The sequence below is a fragment of the Tupaia chinensis genome, unplaced genomic scaffold (genome assembly GCF_000334495.1).
Source record: "Tupaia chinensis unplaced genomic scaffold, TupChi_1.0 Scaffold000515_1, whole genome shotgun sequence".
Taxonomy (NCBI): domain Eukaryota; kingdom Metazoa; phylum Chordata; class Mammalia; order Scandentia; family Tupaiidae; genus Tupaia; species Tupaia belangeri.
The window spans coordinates 2,279,441-2,297,306 of NW_006160028.1; the positions used below are offsets into that span (position 1 = coordinate 2,279,441).

General features: G+C 37.1%; 1 protein-coding gene across 4 annotated transcripts in view; it reads right to left on the bottom strand.

Moving 5' to 3' along the window:
• TP63 (tumor protein p63) overlaps positions 1–6,620 on the bottom strand; it is a 150,457-nt gene extending 143,837 nt beyond the window's left edge. For 2 of the 4 annotated variants that reach the window (XM_027775018.1, XM_027775019.1), the window contains exon 1: positions 6,521–6,619. In XM_027775018.1, the coding sequence (XP_027630819.1) occupies positions 6,521–6,568 (48 nt within the window). In that variant the 5' untranslated portion in view covers positions 6,569–6,619. Of the gene's footprint in view, positions 1–6,520 lie in introns of all 4 variants that reach the window. The other 2 variants (XM_027775021.1, XM_027775020.1) reach the window with 1 other exon arrangement.
• Positions 6,621–17,866: the final 11,246 nt, after the last annotated feature.

Consider the following 17,866-nt stretch of genomic DNA (forward strand, 5'->3'; position numbering starts at 1 on the left):
TGAAGAAATAAACTTAAACAGAGAGAAAGAGAAGAAAAGGAAAATAGATGCCTTCCCTTTGGTGAACTCTTGCTACTTGTGTCAGATGTACAGTTAGATGACATCGGGCCTCTCAGAAGCTGAGGGGATCAAGACTCATAGAAAATGGTGGTTGTTTATTTGCCATATCAGGAATGAAATGATTTCCATCTTCTTGAGTGAGGAGAAGGCAGGTGGGAAGAGAGATTTAAAGTGTTTGAGTGAGTCATGTCGTAATATTAATAGCTTCTTGACTGAAGCAGGCTGCAGAAAAATACTCTGTTCATAGAGTATATGCTTAATATATATTTAAAGAATAAAGTATATCAATTGATGATTTAAAACAATCAGCATATCAGAAACTTCTAATTGGATAATATTAGAAAATATCTAAATGTGTAGAATTTTATGTGAGTAAATGGATGGTCCTACTTGGAAAACATAGGTTTTGTTTTCTTTGAAGTAATTTATCCTGATAAAAAAAAAAGAGGATTTTTTTCCTATTCTTCTTCATTTTATCCAGCCAGAAAAGTAGCTTTTGTACAAAGGAAGAGCAACAGCAATAAGAAATATCTTGTTCAATAGACTCTCATTCTTGAGTTCTCTAGCTTGACAGTTGAATGCAAAATTATTAAAGTATCCAATGGAGTTTTCAATGTATGCCGAGGTACTACATAGAACTACAACATAAAGAAGAGAGGGTTATGAAAACAGTATTATGGTAAGGCTTCTATATTTCATTCCAAGTGGTAAAATACTGATTCTCATTAGACTGTGAAAAATAATTAATATTGAGATATAGGCCTAGAGCAACCAATAAAAATACACAGAGCTGACTTGGCTTTTTAAGCTGGGAGGTAAGGCAGCCAGATCTTACATGGCTGACCAGGTGGTTTAAATCCCCAGTCCAGCAACTTATGCCCACGTTTGTGCCCATGTGCCCAAAATACAAAAAGAGTAAGAAATGGAGAAGAGATTGTAATAGGACTACTCCCTATGTGGTGGAGAAGGGAGGGTGTTTTTCCTCTCTCTCACTCTCTTGTCTCTCTGTCTCTGAGAAGCATATGTGCCTTGTAGCAAATTAAATAAATATGCAAAAAAATGGTTAAAATCAAAAAGATAAATTAAAAGTGAATAAATATTGGTAAAATCAAAAGGCAGAATGAAAGGAAGTAGAAGAACAATGGAAAGAATAAAACACATTTAAATGGTAAACTGAAACACCCATATCAATAATGATATTACATGCAAATTATGTAGATCTACTGATTAAAAGACAGAGATTATCTGAATGTGTAAAATGTCCAACCATACGTAATTCTAGAATACACATTTTTTAAATATAAATGTAGATGAGAAGTAAAAGGTGGCTGCTCCCTTTCTCTGTCTTTCTTTGGTGAGTTCAAGTGTCTGTAGGCAAAAAAAGAAAAAAGAAACCAAAAAACAAAGTAAATAGTGTGCCAGCCAGTGGCATGGTGAAGGCAGCTGAACCCCACATGGCACATGGCTGACTTCACTGTTAAGAGTCTATTGGGATATGGGAACCAGCAGTTAGCGTAATGGCTATGTCGCTGGACTCCCACGTAGTCGATTGTGGTTCGCGTCCTGGATCCGGTGGCTTAAAACTCACGCCAGGCGCATGTGCGTGCGTGCCCAAGATCCCTAGAGGAGAATGGAGGAGAAGGGATTGCGGTGTGACCATCCCCCCTGGGGGGTGATTTCTCGCTTTCTGTCTCTGTGTCTCTCTCTGTCTGTCTAGCGAGCGCACGCGCCCTATAGCGAAAATCTCTCCAAAAAAAAAAAAAAAAAAGAGTCTATTGGGATAAACCATATCCTGATTCATGAAATAACCCGAACAAATTTCTAGAAGTTGAAATCATTTAAAGTAGAGTTTTCGATTATATTGAGTCATCAGAAAAGTCATGACGTAATTTTGAATAGAAAAAAAAATGGAAAAATTGTCATGACTTTTCTGACAACCCAGTAACAAGATCAAACTACTATAGAAAACAGTATGGAAAGTTAACAGAAAACATCCAAATCAAACAGCGTCTCATTTCTAACTACATACGGGTCAAAGAGGAAGTGTTGCTTATACAATTTATGAGTAACACAAAACTGAGGTATAAGGTAATATATTAGACAACAGAATCAAGAAACAAGGTCCTTAGAGTGGCATGGTGGTTAAAGGCACTGGACTCCCACATGGCCGACCACGGTTCAAGTCTTGGACCTGGTGGCTTGCTTTCTCACTTCCTCTCTCTCCCTCTCTGTCTCTCTGATCAAACTGGAAAATAATAATGATAATAATAATAAATAAAGTTAAAATAAAATAATTCTTTAAATAAAAAAACAAACAAACAAAAAGAAATGACAAGAATATATATTGTTTAGAAACTCCATTCACCTTCACTTACTAATGCAACGGAGTTCATTCTTCAGTGACGGTCAAATCATTCTAATTAAGAAGACATACACACTCTCTGCAACTGAAATTTCCTTTGTTCATAATCAAAGTAAAAGATTGTGCTGCCCTTTCATGACTAGTTATGAAGGTGAAATTAATATCAAAAGTCAATAAAAGTGAGTTGAATTCTCCATTTTGAGATTTCTGCCTTTAATAAGCTGACATGTTTTTTCATGTCCATAATGCATATTTCTTCCATAGCGAAAGAATGTTTGGCGGAGATCCCAACTTATTAAAATATTATATTCAAGAGGAAAGTAATTTATGTGCAGGCTTTGGGAACTATATAGCTATTAACTCATATACAGAAAACTAAAACTATGCTACTGAGTCATGAAAAAAAGGAGCCTCAAACCAGCTGCAGCATAGTTTAGAAGGACTAGGAATCTAAAAGGATCTACTTTGTATTTTCCAAACCAGAACACTAGTTAACACCCTGAGGAAGCCTGCCATTTTTGTCATTTAGGATTATTATCCAGTTTCAACAATGTAGCCTTGGCATGTGGATGTAACGTGGAGGTGAAGATGTTGGAATAGTCCAAGATGAGGGAAGACAAAGGATTCATATAGAACTATAATTGAATAGGAATGAATCTGTACTTTGGGGACAAAGACAGGGCAGTCACAAATAGGGATGTTTGTTTATTCAGCCTAGGTCATTTACAGTCTTCTTTCATATTCCTTGCAATATAGTTGTACCCTGGTACCTCGTTTTTTTGTTTTTTTGTTTTTTTCCCATGCAAAAATCTCATTTCACTTTGTTATCCAACTCTTTCTGAATCCCCTATCACAGGGATTTACTTTGTAGCCTCAACCACTGGGCATGAGAAAATATGGCCCCTGTCCCATTTTGAGATAAGGAAGTAAAATAGCTATAATATACTGTAACAAGTACTACAACATATAGTATGACTTGGTTACTTCAGAGGAATGATCTCTAATTCAGAATGGAGGGTAACAGTGCTATAGAAAAGGATTCCCAGAGCAAGTGCACACACTGGATGTTGAGGGATCAATAAGAATTGTCTGAAAGTAGAAAAAAATAATTGGCAATAGTATTTGCAAAGACAATTTCCAAGAATACGAAGAAGAAAGAGATAACATGGAACATTAATAAAGTACATGCTTCAGTTGGTAAAAATAAATAGGTAAATAAAATAATAACAAGGATTGACAATGAAAAACTTGTAATTCTCTAACTTAAACTTTATAAATTTCTCCTGCCTTTCTAAGTCCAAGAGTCAATATAAAAAAATCCCTGTAGAAAGTACAAAAACATATGCTTGCCCAGACAGGAGCAGCCCATCAATTTAAAAGCAATAATAATTTGTACATTGGAAATGTCCTAATTTTTAACTTACTCTCAAGTCAGAATTTACACTTATCTATGTTCATTTAAAATACATTCAATTGCCTTGGAGTTATCTGAAAGTCTCATTTTGCTAGTTCAAGGATAATGGAGAACAATTTCTACACCGAAGTGGAAGGAGCCAATGACGGCTCAATTTAGTGACAAAGTATCAGCATATTTTCAGTGACAAGTATTTATTTTTGACTCTTTCTTCTCCCACTCATCCACCTTCACCTTCTCCCAATATTATGAAGTATGCACAATAAAAATAAATACACATAACAAAAATTTGATTCAAATCTTACATCAAACAAGGAAGGCAAATTAGTTTTCTTCTTAATCATGTCAGCAGACACTCTATGCCATCGTACTCTCTTTCTATCTCATTTCTGCCCTATTCTAGAAATTTTTAATAGAAAATAAGAGCAGGGGGCTTAGCAGGGAGTTAGATGCTGGACTCCCACATAGCCAAGTTCAAGTTCCAGACTCGTTGGCTTGAAACTCATGCTTCCAATGCTCAAAATCCCAGAAGGAGAATGGAAGAGAAGGGAAAATAACAGCAGATATTATGTGGTGAACAGATGATAAAAAACAGAAAGCCCATCAACATTATTGGCTGCACAAACACAGGAAATTTTACTTAAACATCTCATGAAAGTGTTTTACAGTCATGCCTCAACTGTCTTAGATGCATTTGTCAACAATGAATGCATCTAAGACAGTGATCTGACAGAGTGGACAAATATCTATTGTCTAGTGACATCATAGTCATTGTAAAGAACTAGCATCACACACATTCAAGTGATTGTCATAATGCTGGTGAAAAACCTACTGTGTTCCGACTGGGTAAAGATACAGCACATACAATTTTGTATAGTACTTTATAATGATAATAAATGACTAATGTTACTGTCTTAAGTATATAACATGCTATACTTCTTAATCATTATTTTAGAGTGTCCTCCTACTTATCAAGCTCACTGTAAGATAGTACATTGTATTATACTGGTAGTAGCTGATGTCTCCTGTTTACCAAGTCTCTTTATTGCATCATTTTCTCTCCTCTTTGATTTGCTCTCATGTTATTTTTGATCATCATGGCCCTTCCAGTGGAACAAGACAGACAGGTGAAAAACAATGATATTGATGATCCTGATTTTGTATAAGCTTAGACTAATCTATATGTGTCTTAATTTTTACTGAAAACAATAAAAAGAAAAAAATTAAAAATAGAAAAACACAGGATAATGTAAAGAAAGAAAATACTTTTTGTACAGCTATACAATGTGTGTTTAAAGCCAAATGTTATTACAAAAATTAAACAATTTATAATGCAAGAAGGTTACATTTTGCTAAGGTTAATTTGTTATTATATGGGACTAGCAGATAGCGTAATGGCTATGTCACTGGACTCACATGTAGTTGATCGTGGTTTGAGGCCCTGACCTGGTGACTTAAACTCACGCCAGGCACGTGTATGTGCATACCCAAGATCCCGAGAGGAGAATGGAGGAGAAGGGACTGCAGTGTGGGCATCACACCTGGGTGGTGATTTCTTAATTTCTGTCTCTCTGTCTCTCTCCATCTTTCTGGTGAGTGCATGCGCCCTATAGCAAAAACCTCTCCAAAAAAATTGTTATTGTACAAAGAAACTTTTTCAAAAAATAAAATTAGTATGGCCTAAGTGTTCAGTGTATATAAATAGTCTATAGTAGTGTTCTAGGTCTTCGCCATTCACCATTCACCCACTGACTCACCCAGAGCACCTTCTAGACCTGCAAACTCTATTCATGATTAGGTACCCTGTACAGGTGTATCATATTTTATCTTTTATAAAGCATTTTTTTTTTTACCAGACTTCTTCTAGGTTTAGCTAAGTTTAGATACAGGAACATGCTATGCTGGTTTATAGACTAGAAGCACAGGTTATACCATGTAGGTTTGTGAAAGTGTACTCCACGGTGTTTGCACAATGACAAAATCACCTAACGGCACATTTCTCAGAAGGCATTTTCATTGTTAAGTGATGCAGGACCGTACTGTCATTAACCCACTAAACTCTTCAGCATGCCTGGAAGGGATATGGCATTTATGCTTTCACCATTTTATAAATGAGACACTGGGACCTAACAACATGAGTGACTCAGTGGTACAGCCAAGACAAGCTGTGTTGTGTATCAGGTATCTTCTTTCCTCTTGTTTTATTATCAGATATCTAAACTTGTGTGTATGTATAGACTATGCACTTGTGTATCTGCACACACCCTCCTTCTTCAATGAAAGACAATTCCATGAGAGAGGCGGTTTGCCAGAGTATAAAGTACCCTGCATAGAATTCAGATCTAGATTCTGGTTCTTTCTCAGTCTCTGCCAGTTGGAAAACCTTGGACTAGCACCATCCTTTCTAAATTGGAATTGACATGAGGAACAAATCAGATAAAAGATGTGAAAGATGATTTCCACCCTCTTTCCCCACACCAGTGGGCACACATCCATTATGAAGAGCAGAGGCAGACCTACATCCATGAACTACTCCAAATTTCTCACTTGATCATACTGACTCTTCCCAATGGCCTTGCCCATTCAGATACACCTGCCTTTTTCATACTCGCACTGAAAAGACAGGTTTAGCAGAGATATAGATACAGGGCCCCCAAATTGACCAGGAAGCCCATGCTACTCACCCACATGGGGTCACTCAGGTCAGAGTCCTGCATGCGGATACAGTCCATGCTAATCTCAATCTTGTTGGTTGCACCATTTTCTGATGGTTCATCCACAAAATTCAAGTCAATGGGCTGCACTGAACATATAGGCCTAACATAAAGAAAAGGAAGCGGTGTGTTAGGCATGGAAAGGGACTACACACAGTCACATAATTAGTGAAGAGGAGCACTCTGCATTTCAAATTTGGTAAGATTTGGCATTTGGTTGGAAGCAGAAACCCTAGGTTTGAACCCGGGCTCAACCACTTTCCAAATGTGTCATTTCAAGGAGCTCAGATTGAAACTCTATCACATGAGAATCATAACCCCTGCCCTCCTAAAGAAATGCTAGGTAGAATGCATGATAGAATGCAAGTATCAGGAGCAGAGTATGTTATACTCTATCCTTTAGTCTTTGGTGCCCTTATATATTCCTTAGTTTATTCACTTATTCAAACATATTTTCAATTGAGGAGTAATAATACTTTCCAAAACAACTTAGTGTTTTACCTGTTCCGGAGGTACTTGTATTGTAACAATGGCTATGTTTGTAAGCCAAAGGAGCAGATTTTGATTAACAGAGAGACACTGGGGAAACTATTTTGGGTTGAGCAGCACACCCCTTCTAATCCCTCCAAAATTATATCACTTTAGAATAATAATGATGGGACCAGCAGTTGGCATAATGGCTATGTTGCTGGACTACCATGTAGTCATCTGCAGTTCTAGTCCCAGATCCAGTGGTTTAAACTCACGCCAGGCATGTGTGCATGCGTGCCAAAGATCCCGAGAGGAAAACAGAAGAGAAGGGATTATGGCATGGTCATCCCCCCTGGGGGGTGGGTGATTTCTTGCTTCCTGTCTCTGTCTCCCTCTGTCTTTCTAGCAAGCACATGTACCCTATAGCAAAAACCTAAAAACCTCTCAAAAAAAAAAAAAAAAGAATAATAATGATCTCTTGGTGTTGGAAACTGAAGACATAACCATTGAATTTTGAACACAGAGACAATATTGGAAGTAATTAATTTTTCCAAGAAAAATGTAGAAGCACATCATAATAAACAGTATTTTGATCATCAACATTTACCTCTAGGGTCATGATGTGTTTTTCTATGTGAAAATGCATGATGACTTTTCAGATGACCCAATATTTATAACAGTTCAAGCACAACATTTCTTGTTTGATACTTACTGTTCCAGAAAATCCCAGATATGTTGAAACACCTCTGGACTGAGGAATTCACTTGTCTGTGTGCTCTGAGACATGGTGGACCGGTAGTAACTTTCTTTCCAAGAGAAATGAGCTGGGGTTTCTACAAAACTTGAAAGGACAAAAATGAAACTAGGATTATAGTTTTTGCATTTAAGATAATATTTAAATTAAAACAGACTTTATAAAGAAAATACCAAGTGAATCTATGAAAGCACACAGGTGTTATCATACGAAACACATTTTATAAGATGCACAACCAATGTCTCTCCGGGCAGAATCATGGATCCCATTCTGCCACGAAATCAGACAGACCCTGCACTGTGAGACAATCACGTCTCCTATCAAAGCCTTCTTCTCCTAACTAATAATACTGTTATTGTGCTCTACATTTCCATTATCCAACATCTATGTTCTATGGATTTCAAAACGAAAATAAACATTCCCTCATTAAGTCTGACAGCACTTAGGAGCTATATTTAGGTCCATTATACAAGTGTCTCATCTGATTATCTGCTCATTCTGCCTCTAGCAGGTAGGAAGTAGAATCAAAAGACAGAAATAAGCTCAGAAAACTTACATTTTATGCTCTGATTAATCACCCTGCCCATAACTACAATCATAACTTCACACCCAGGGACAATAAACACAAACTTCTGACCCCCGATTTTTTTATTTTTTAATCACCAGTTATTTACCTTGATGTGTACGTGGGTGGTTCTTAATTATAGTTAGACTAAGGGGTAAGCAAACATCTGAACATTTTGCAAATGGATACTATTCCTATTTGTTTAATTTTGCTGCTGGATTCTCAAGTTTGACTTCATCTAAAAATGCATTTTTGAAACTTTGACTCTGGTACATTTGAAAGGAAACATCTTTCCCAGAAGATGCATTCTTCAAATATTATCTGCAAAGAGCATCTTAGTATGTGATTTGTTGCAATGATCAGTGAACTAATTTTACCCAAGGATGAAATTAGCTAAGCTCTTAATCACTACTGTTCACATTATAGAGTTAAATAAATAATGCACTAGAATAGCCGGTCACCTTTTCAAATGTTCAAACGTATGTTCTGTTCTAGTTACATAAGAGAAGGTCATGTTACTGGGTGTACTGGTGTGATTTCTAAACTATCTGAAGCAGCTCATTCATTTTCTCAAGTTAAACATATATAGAGCAGTTATAATTTGCTTTGAAACAATAATGGGTCCTGAGAATAAAAAGTAAGAATGTCGTACCCTTGAGGAAGTCATGGTAAGAAGGTAAGACAGAAAACAAACCTATCATGATTATGATAACTGTGCAGATAGAAGTATAAAACACAAAGACAGGAGACCAGCGGATGGCATAATGGTTATGTCACTGGAATCCCACATAGTCTATTGTGGTTTGAGTCCCAGACCTGGCAGCTTAAAACTCATGCCAGGTGGGTGTGCGTGTGTGCCCAAAATCCTGAGAGGAGAATGGAGAACAAAGCATTGCAGTGTGGCTATCCCCCAAGGGGGATATTTTTTGCTTTCTGTCTCTCTGTCTCTCCTCTGAGCACACACTTACTATAATAAAAATATCTCCCTTAAAAAAAAAAGGAAAAAAAAAACGTAAAGTATGTAATTTCACTTTAGGGGTAAAAGGAAAAGTCTTAAATGATGAGGAACAATTATCCAGGCCCAGGTAAGAGCTTATATAGATTATGTCATCTATAACAATAGCATAAACAAAATACAAGTGGAAAATAACTTGGCATATTTGAGATAATCACAAGAACTCTTCATTAGAATCATATAAAACTTTGGGGCAGAGAGTGCTAGGAAATGAAGCTGGAGGGAGAAGTAGAAACTTACAGTCTGTGTTAAAAAAAAAAAAACACTTGAATGCTTCAGTACTTATGAGTCTGAAAGGATATTTTTGCAAGATATTTTAAATAAACTTTAAATTTTAAGAGAATTTATTATAGATTCATTCGGTTGTAATAAATAATACAGAGAAATCTAATATATACTTGTAAAAGTAACATCTTTTTTTTTTTTTTTGAGAGGTTTTTGCTATAGGGCATGTGTACTTGCCAGAAAGACAGAGACAGAGCGAAAGAAAGCGAGAAATCACCCCCCAGGGGGATGGCCATGCTACAGTCCCTTCTCCTCCAATTTTCTCTTGGGATCTTAGGCGGGAACGCATACACACATGCCTGGCATGATTTTAAGCCATCGGATCCGGGACTCAAACTATGGTTGACTACATGGGAATCCAGTGACATAGCCATTATGCCAACTGCTGGTCCCAAAGCAACATCTTTTAAAACTATCATACTGTTAGGATGTTAACATTGATAAAATGGGCCCATCTTATTCAGAAATTCTCAGTGTCAGTACACATATGAATGTGCGTGTATTTAGTTCTATACACTATTTTCCACAAGCATATGGCAATGTATTCACCTCCGTAGTATTAAAGTATTTGAAACTTGAGATGCACACAGTAATAATATGTTTTACACTGATAAATCTGGAAGTTACGGGGTGGAAGAATTGACAGGATGTCAGTTTATAAGTAAAGTGGTTATTTAGGAGGTTGTTTCACAGGTAAGACAACAGGAGGACAGAATAAGTGGAGATGAAGAAGATGGAGACAATTCAATAACTAGTGAAGTAGTTAAGTCAGATATTAGTGGTATTACTGGAGGGGAGAAGGAAAAGTCAAGGATGACTTCAAGATTCCAGCTTGTGCTTGGTGAAGAAGGAGAGACAATAAATTATATCTTAGCGTGCTGAGTTTGAAGTACCTTTTGGATATAGAAAAAGTGATACAGACTATTGAATATGCCTTTAAAACCAGTCAGAAGTTTAGAAACAAAAATCCTCACTAACATGAAAATGAATACATGAGTGAGGATACAATGCCCTGTGTGGAGCAGGTGCAATTTTAAGAGCAAGACACCATTTAGAGAATCTAAGAACTAACAGAAACAGAGAAGCTACATTATCCTAAAGTGATAAAGCAGAGGGGAAGGAATCAAGGAGAGAGAGAAAGAGAGAGGGGGAGAAAGAGAGAGAGAGAGACTGACCCAATGTATTGAAAAGAAAGGGAATGACATAGAGGAAAATCCTTCAAGATGCAAGCAAGAGTCAGACCTCGGTAGAGAGGATGGTCTTAAATAGACAGCCTTTAGTCCCTACGTTCAGGAAGAATAGAAGATAAAATCACGCATAGGCAAATGTCTGTACAGCAGACAAATAGAAGCCATGGCTGGGGACTTCAGCTGTCTTCATGATGCAGGAAGCAGACAACATCATCTGCTGATGAAGGGCTCAGGCCGTGCGGGGCTGGTTGGAAGAAACATGTAAGAATCTGAAAATATGGCGAGGTTCGAGAATGTGAATTTATCCTGGTCCTGATCCGCACAGTTCCATGTTTATACTACCTGAGAACGGGGTGGAGGGTAGAAATAGGAAAAAGTGCTACCACTATGATTTCACTGGGTAGGTTATGAGTGCCAGAGAACTGAGGAAAGTGAAGGCTAGCTCGGAGTCCAGATTAAACAGGGCAGGAAAAGGAGCTGAGACAGGGAAGGGAATGAAGGAAACAGACAGCTAGAAGTCTCTATGAGATCATACAGCAGATATGCAGAGAATGAAGGAAGAAAATTAAGCTGCTGGAAAGGGAAGTAAAAGTGGGATACTAGGGGACCAGCAAATGATGTAATTGTTACATCACTGGACTCCCATGTAGTCGACTGCTGTTTGAGTCCCTGACCCAGCAGCTTAAAATTTATGACAGGCATGCGTGTGTATATGTGCGTGTGTGTGTGCACACGTGTGCGCGTGCTCATGTGCCCAAGATCCCAAGAGGAGTATGGAGGAGAAGGGGTTGTGGCAGGGACATTCCCCCGGGGAGATCACTTTTCACTTTCTGTCTCTCTTCCTCTCTGGCAAACACACACACACATGATAGCAAAATATCTTTCTCAAAAAAACAAAGTGGGATATCAGTGTTTATGATCTCTCATGGCCTCATCTGGAGATTTCTTTTTTTTTTTTTTTTTAGAAAGGCATATGAAAATACAATGTCTTTATAGTTAAAGGAAAAATTAATTTTTAAATTTCATTTTTGAAGTTGGGACAAAATTAGTTTATAGTTAATAAGTGAGTAGAAGTGAAATTAGTGTATTTAATATGAAAGAGAAAGTTATGAAGACTATTATCATAGATGCCCCTTTAGAAAAAGATTTATGTATTTAGTTTTATTGTTATTTTTTAATTTGACCAGAAAGAGAGAAGAAGAAGAGAAAGTGAGAAAGCAAGCTGCCAGGTCCAAGACTTGAACCATGATAGCCCATGTGCGAGTTTAGCACTTTAACTAACCACACCACCTGCCAGCCCAAACACTCAAATATGTTTGATTCCCATTAAAATTCTTCTTTATATAAAACTGAAGTAGAAGGAAGTGAGGAGAATAAAGATAAGAACAGTTCCTAATCAGTGACAAAAATGAAGGTGAATTCATAAAGTATTTAAACCCTAATATGCAAATAAACTCTTATATGAATAGTTGTGTACCTAGACTCAGATATTTCTCCAACATGCAAAGACCTAAATATTACGACTAGTGCTTGGTGAGCCCTAGAAAGTACACAGAAACACAAAGTAGACTCAGCAGTAAAGATATTCTATCTGTGAAATTCAAAATAAAGGAAATACAAGCTTACATTAGCAGAAATTTAGGTAGTTTCTAACAGAATTAATATTTAAAGTGACCTAGCTCTTAAATTACAAAAAGTATGGTGCAATTTCTAGAAGAATTGTTAGAAAGAAGGAAGACACTGCCACGTTAAGAAGAAAATGGCGTTGGTTCCACAGTGGCCATCCAGTTTTACCTTTCATTTATGTCCGCGTGGAAACTCTGGGTCTTCTGTGTACTTAATTTGCCATTATTGTGTTTCACTCTTCTCCCCAGTTCCTCTTTGACTCCTAAAAGTCCTTCTCTGTGTTTCTAATGTCACCACTAACTATATGGGAAATTCTAGACAAGTCTTCCAACTGCTGGAACTTCAATTTCCTTAAATGTAACATAGGAACGAGCCCTTCTGCCTCTCACATACCTAACCTACTTGTTCACTTACTCTTTTGTGAAGTGTCTTTCCTCGTCTTTTACTAGCCTTTTGCTTTTAAACTTTCCTGTCCACTCATTTCAGTTAGTCAAGTGCTAGTCTATTCTACTTCACTTGTAGAACAATTAATCTATTAGGAATATTTTAAGTAATTTGAAAGCAAAATCCCTATCTGTCATGTCTTTATTTCTTGTCATTTTATAGCTCTTCGATGCTCAGGTGGAAGGAACACAGGTTTTTTATTTTATTTTATTATTTTTGGGAAAGGTTTTTGCTATAGGGCACGTGCACTCTCCAGACAGACAGAGAGAGACAGAGAGATAGCACGAAACCAACCCCCGAGGGGATGGCCACACCACAATCCCTTCTCCTCCATTCTCCTCTCAGGATCTTGGGCACACACGCACACGCGCCCAGCGTGAGTTTAAGCCACCGGTTCCAGGACTCAAACCACGGTCGACTATGTGGGAGTTCAGCGACATAGCCATTATGCTAACTGCTGGTCTCAGGAACACAGGTTTTAGAGTGGGACAGACTTGAGTTCAAATCTCAGCTTTTCTACTGACCTGCTGTGAGGCTATGTTCATTACTTAATGTCTTTGAACCCTAGTTTCTTCAAGTATGCTTCAGAGGGCGCGTGAAAGGAAAGGATTACTTAAAATAATATGCTACATATTTTTTTTTAAAGTTTTCTGCAGGATATACACTCATCTTTTCTCCGGAGAGAGAACTAAAAAAGAGGGAAACTGAGAAATCATCCCCTGGGAGGATGGTCATGCCACAATCCTTCTCCATTCTTCCTTTGAGATTTTGAGGATGTGTACGCACACTCTTGGCATGTTCTTCAAGCTACCAAGTCTGGGACTTGAACCACTCAGTAGGCCACGAGTCCAGCCACCTTAATCTCTTTGCCACTCCTTGGCTCCACAATACATTTTTTAATGCATTGATATGATTAAATCAAGTGCTATAGAATTTGTATCCAGGAAATATTTGATGAATTGAACTGACTAGATAGTATATTTGAAAGTTCTGTTAAAACAGCTGAAGTGTCACACAAAAATAATTAAATTAAACATATATTATCCTTCTCTCCATTTGAAATCAGTCTTCCTCCATCCATGTGTCTCTGGGCCAATACAATGCCCCCATCACCTTTTACTTACTTCTGAATCACTTTTGTCTCAGATTTGCTGTAATAATTGGGCAACTTTCCTACTCAGAGCTTCAAGCTTCAAGAGAGCTTTATTATGAAAGTTGGAGTTGGGATAGATCCATCAGTGCTTTTCAAATTGTGTTTCATAAACTTCTCATTTTCCTGGTGCCTCAGTGTGTTTGTAGGAGGTGAAGAAATACCCAGTGTTGGTAATACTCCAGACATCTCTCCTTTTGCTCATCTTAGGTTTATTACAGTTCTGAACAAGAGTTCATTTAAGAAAGTGTTCTGTTTCTTAAATAAATAAATAAAAAGAGAAAAGAAAGTAAAGGCAAAGAAAGAAAAAACAGTGGTCTATTTAGGGAAACTTAAAGGTCTGTTCTTTGCAAGTCTGTTATTAATTCCCATTTCCTGGACAAACATGCAGAACATCATTTGAAAGAAGAGGAGTAAAGAGACTTATTGGTGCCATTGGGCAGGAAGGACAAGGTAAATCCTACCTACCTTCCAAGCTTTGCCTTTGGGGGAATTTCTGTATCAATTTACTCATGCAACAATCACTCTGTTCAAAGGACTTTGTCAAATTCATCATACACATACCCAAAAATAGGAAGTAGAAGTCATTTTTTTTCCAGCTTGTTTTCCCTAAAAAAAAATAACCTTAAACTTTTGGTATGAATTCAATGCTACCAAACAATACCCTCTGAAGAAGCAACCCGAAAGCACCACCAGGTACCTGCCAGCAGTCGGTATTTTCTTTTTTTCTCCTCTGCCCTAAAAGTCATTGTTGAAGCCAGTTGCTTTCTCTCAGCACTCCTAAAAATTCCCAAGTCTCTAAAATTCCAGAGTTCAAAACAGCTTCAGTATTGTAGAGGACTTTTATACAGATTTGATAGACCTCAAAGACTATCGAGCTCAGTTTTACTTATTTAACACAAGGAAAAGCTGAAATCTAAAAGGGACTGGGACTGTCCAGCTATGTAGTATACAATCTGGGACGTATAATTCAGTGAGATTAGATTTGGGCATCAGATGAGAATTCTCATCAGGAACTGCTTAGTTCTTGGCCTCTTTTAGCCATTCTTATACTTACAACTTTTCTATATATTTCAAGTTCACTTACTTCTCTACAACCAAATGGAAAGTCATCCTACTACAAGTATACTTCATCCTATATAAATTTCTTCTAATTTGCTTAATGAAATAAGATAGTATTTAGTAATAATACAGATAAGAGCTTATTGCTACTACGAGATTTCCTGATTCAAAGATCTTTGTGGCAAGGTATCAGTCCCTCTGGGAGACTCAGAATGTGATACGGAGAATCTCCAAGAAAGCAGAATTGGGGGGCTGTCTCACTTACTGTGATCACCTTGTTCCTTATACCTAGATTGGGAAGAGGGTCCCACAAGAATTAAATGTCTGAGGACCTCATAGACTATCAAGTTGTCTGTGTCCTTGGAGGCTATCTAGTCTTGTTCCTTCATTTCATATGGAATCTAAGGTTCAGACATGAAGAACTTACCCTAGCACCACTATTATACTGAAGGGTGTCTAATGAAAGCAGACTGTTTGCTGAACTTTTCTAAGCCAGTGGTTAAACACAGTCAATATTGTAATTCATTATTATAAAAAAAAAATCCTAAAAGCTAAATTATATTAAAAATCAAAGATAATATTAAAAATTTATCTTGTCCTAATTATTTTATTATCTATGTCTCTAAAGCCCCTTAAAAAATAATGTAGTGAAATTGGTCAAATTAAAAAAATTGAGATCTTCCGTTGACATATTCATTGCTATCACTAGCATTTTAATTAAATGCTTTATGTGCAAATGGTAGTTCTATTTGTAGATTTCTGAGGAACCTCCATATTGTTCTCCACAGTGGCAGTACTAATTTACATTTCTACCAACAGTGTATGAGGGTTCCCTTTACTCTTTTCTTTTCTCTACTCTCCTCCTCTTTTTTCTTTCCTCTTCTTTTTTTTTAAGAGGTTTTTGCCTTAGGGCACATGCACTTGCCAGAGAGGGGAAAAAGACAGATGCACTGAGAGGGAAAGTAAGAAATCATCCCTCAGGGGAATGGTCATGCTGCAATCACTTCTCCTCCACTCTTCTCCTGGGGGATCTTGGGCATGCACACACCCACTTGGGCCTGGTGTGATTTTTAAACTACCAGGTCTAGGACTTAAACTGCAGTGATCCAACTCAAAATGGATGAAAGATCAACATTTAAAACCTTTCATTAAAAATTTACATGTGAAAAACACAGGATAAACTCTTGGAGATGCCGGCATAGGCAAAGACTTCCTAAATAAGACCCCCGAAGTACAGGTAATGATCCCTAAAACAGACGAATGGGACTGTATCACAATATAACGTTTCTGTACAACAAAGGAAACAGTAATTAGAGTGAAGAGACAACCTTCAGAATAGGTGAATACATTTGCCACCTCTGCCTCAGACAAGGAACTGATAACCAGAATATACAGGGAACTCAAGAAGCTTACCTGGAAAAAAAAAAAAATCCAAAGTAAAGAAGGGTACAGGAGCTGAAGAGACAATTCTCCAAGGAAGACATATGAATGGTCAAAATTAAAAAAAAAAATGCCCAACATTTCTTATTATAAAAAAATGCAGATTAAAAACACAGTGAGATACCACTAAACCCAAGTCAAGATGACTAAGAATGAAAAATAAATAAATAAAGAATGGTAAGTGCTGGCATAGTAGCAGTAAAAAAGAGAACCCTTGATACAAGCAGATGGCATAGCAGTTATGTTGCTGAACTCCCACATCTATCCATCTGTCCATTCATCCATCCAATTTATCAGTCCATCAAATCACTGCCATAGGGCGGGCGCCACCACACCCCCATCAAATCACTGCTTAAGCCTTTATTACTAATCTCTCTAGATCTTCTCCCAAATGAGTTTTCTGCTTGGTCTTGGAAACTTGATTCCACGATCACATTATTCCTTTTTAGTTTAGAAAACATTCCCATACTATGCATTTACTCTACTATTATAACCATTATTAATTGTCAAAATTACTTTTATGGATGACAGAGAATAACTTAATGCCTTGTAGTAAGTTGATTCTTTATTGCACCCAAAAACGCCCAAGGGCCTTGAAGCACTAAATGCTTGAGATAAATCCACTTCCCAAAAGTCACCCATATACTCTAGGTCAGACTCATTAACAACTTTCCTTCTTTAGATAGAAATCTTTCTTTTTTAAATTCATGTTGAAATGATCTATTCCTTATCTCTCCATTCACCCCAGTTCAAATTCATGTCAGCTTTCATCTTGGCAAACAAAACGTAGAAGGATAAAATGTACTTATAATATTTTATTCTTTAATATTTTAATTTGCCACACTTTGAACATTTGTTATAACCAAGAAATTCATTTTTGTATATTACTGAACTTATTTTGTATTATTTAAAATGTTTTTATACATTTACTTATTGTATATCATTACAGCTTGCAAATAAATTTTCCCAGCATGAACACATTGTATGATAGTCCAGTTCAAGATATTATCATACATTATCATACACATTATCATCCAACAGATAATTTTCCCTTTTTGTGGTAAAGCAATCTCCTTAAAATATATTAAAACATGCATTTTTCTTCCATTCTATCACTCCTCAGAGCTACTTGACTATTTTCATCTTCTAAAGCGTTTTCTCTTTCAGTTATGACCTATCTTAAGATCTGATTGCCCACAACTTGCTTCTGCCATGACTCTTTACGGTGTACTCTCACCTCCGACTTCTCTTATGGAAGTTTTGTATATCTAGCAACTCAGCAGTCAATACAGCTGATCAAGCGCCTTTGTCCTG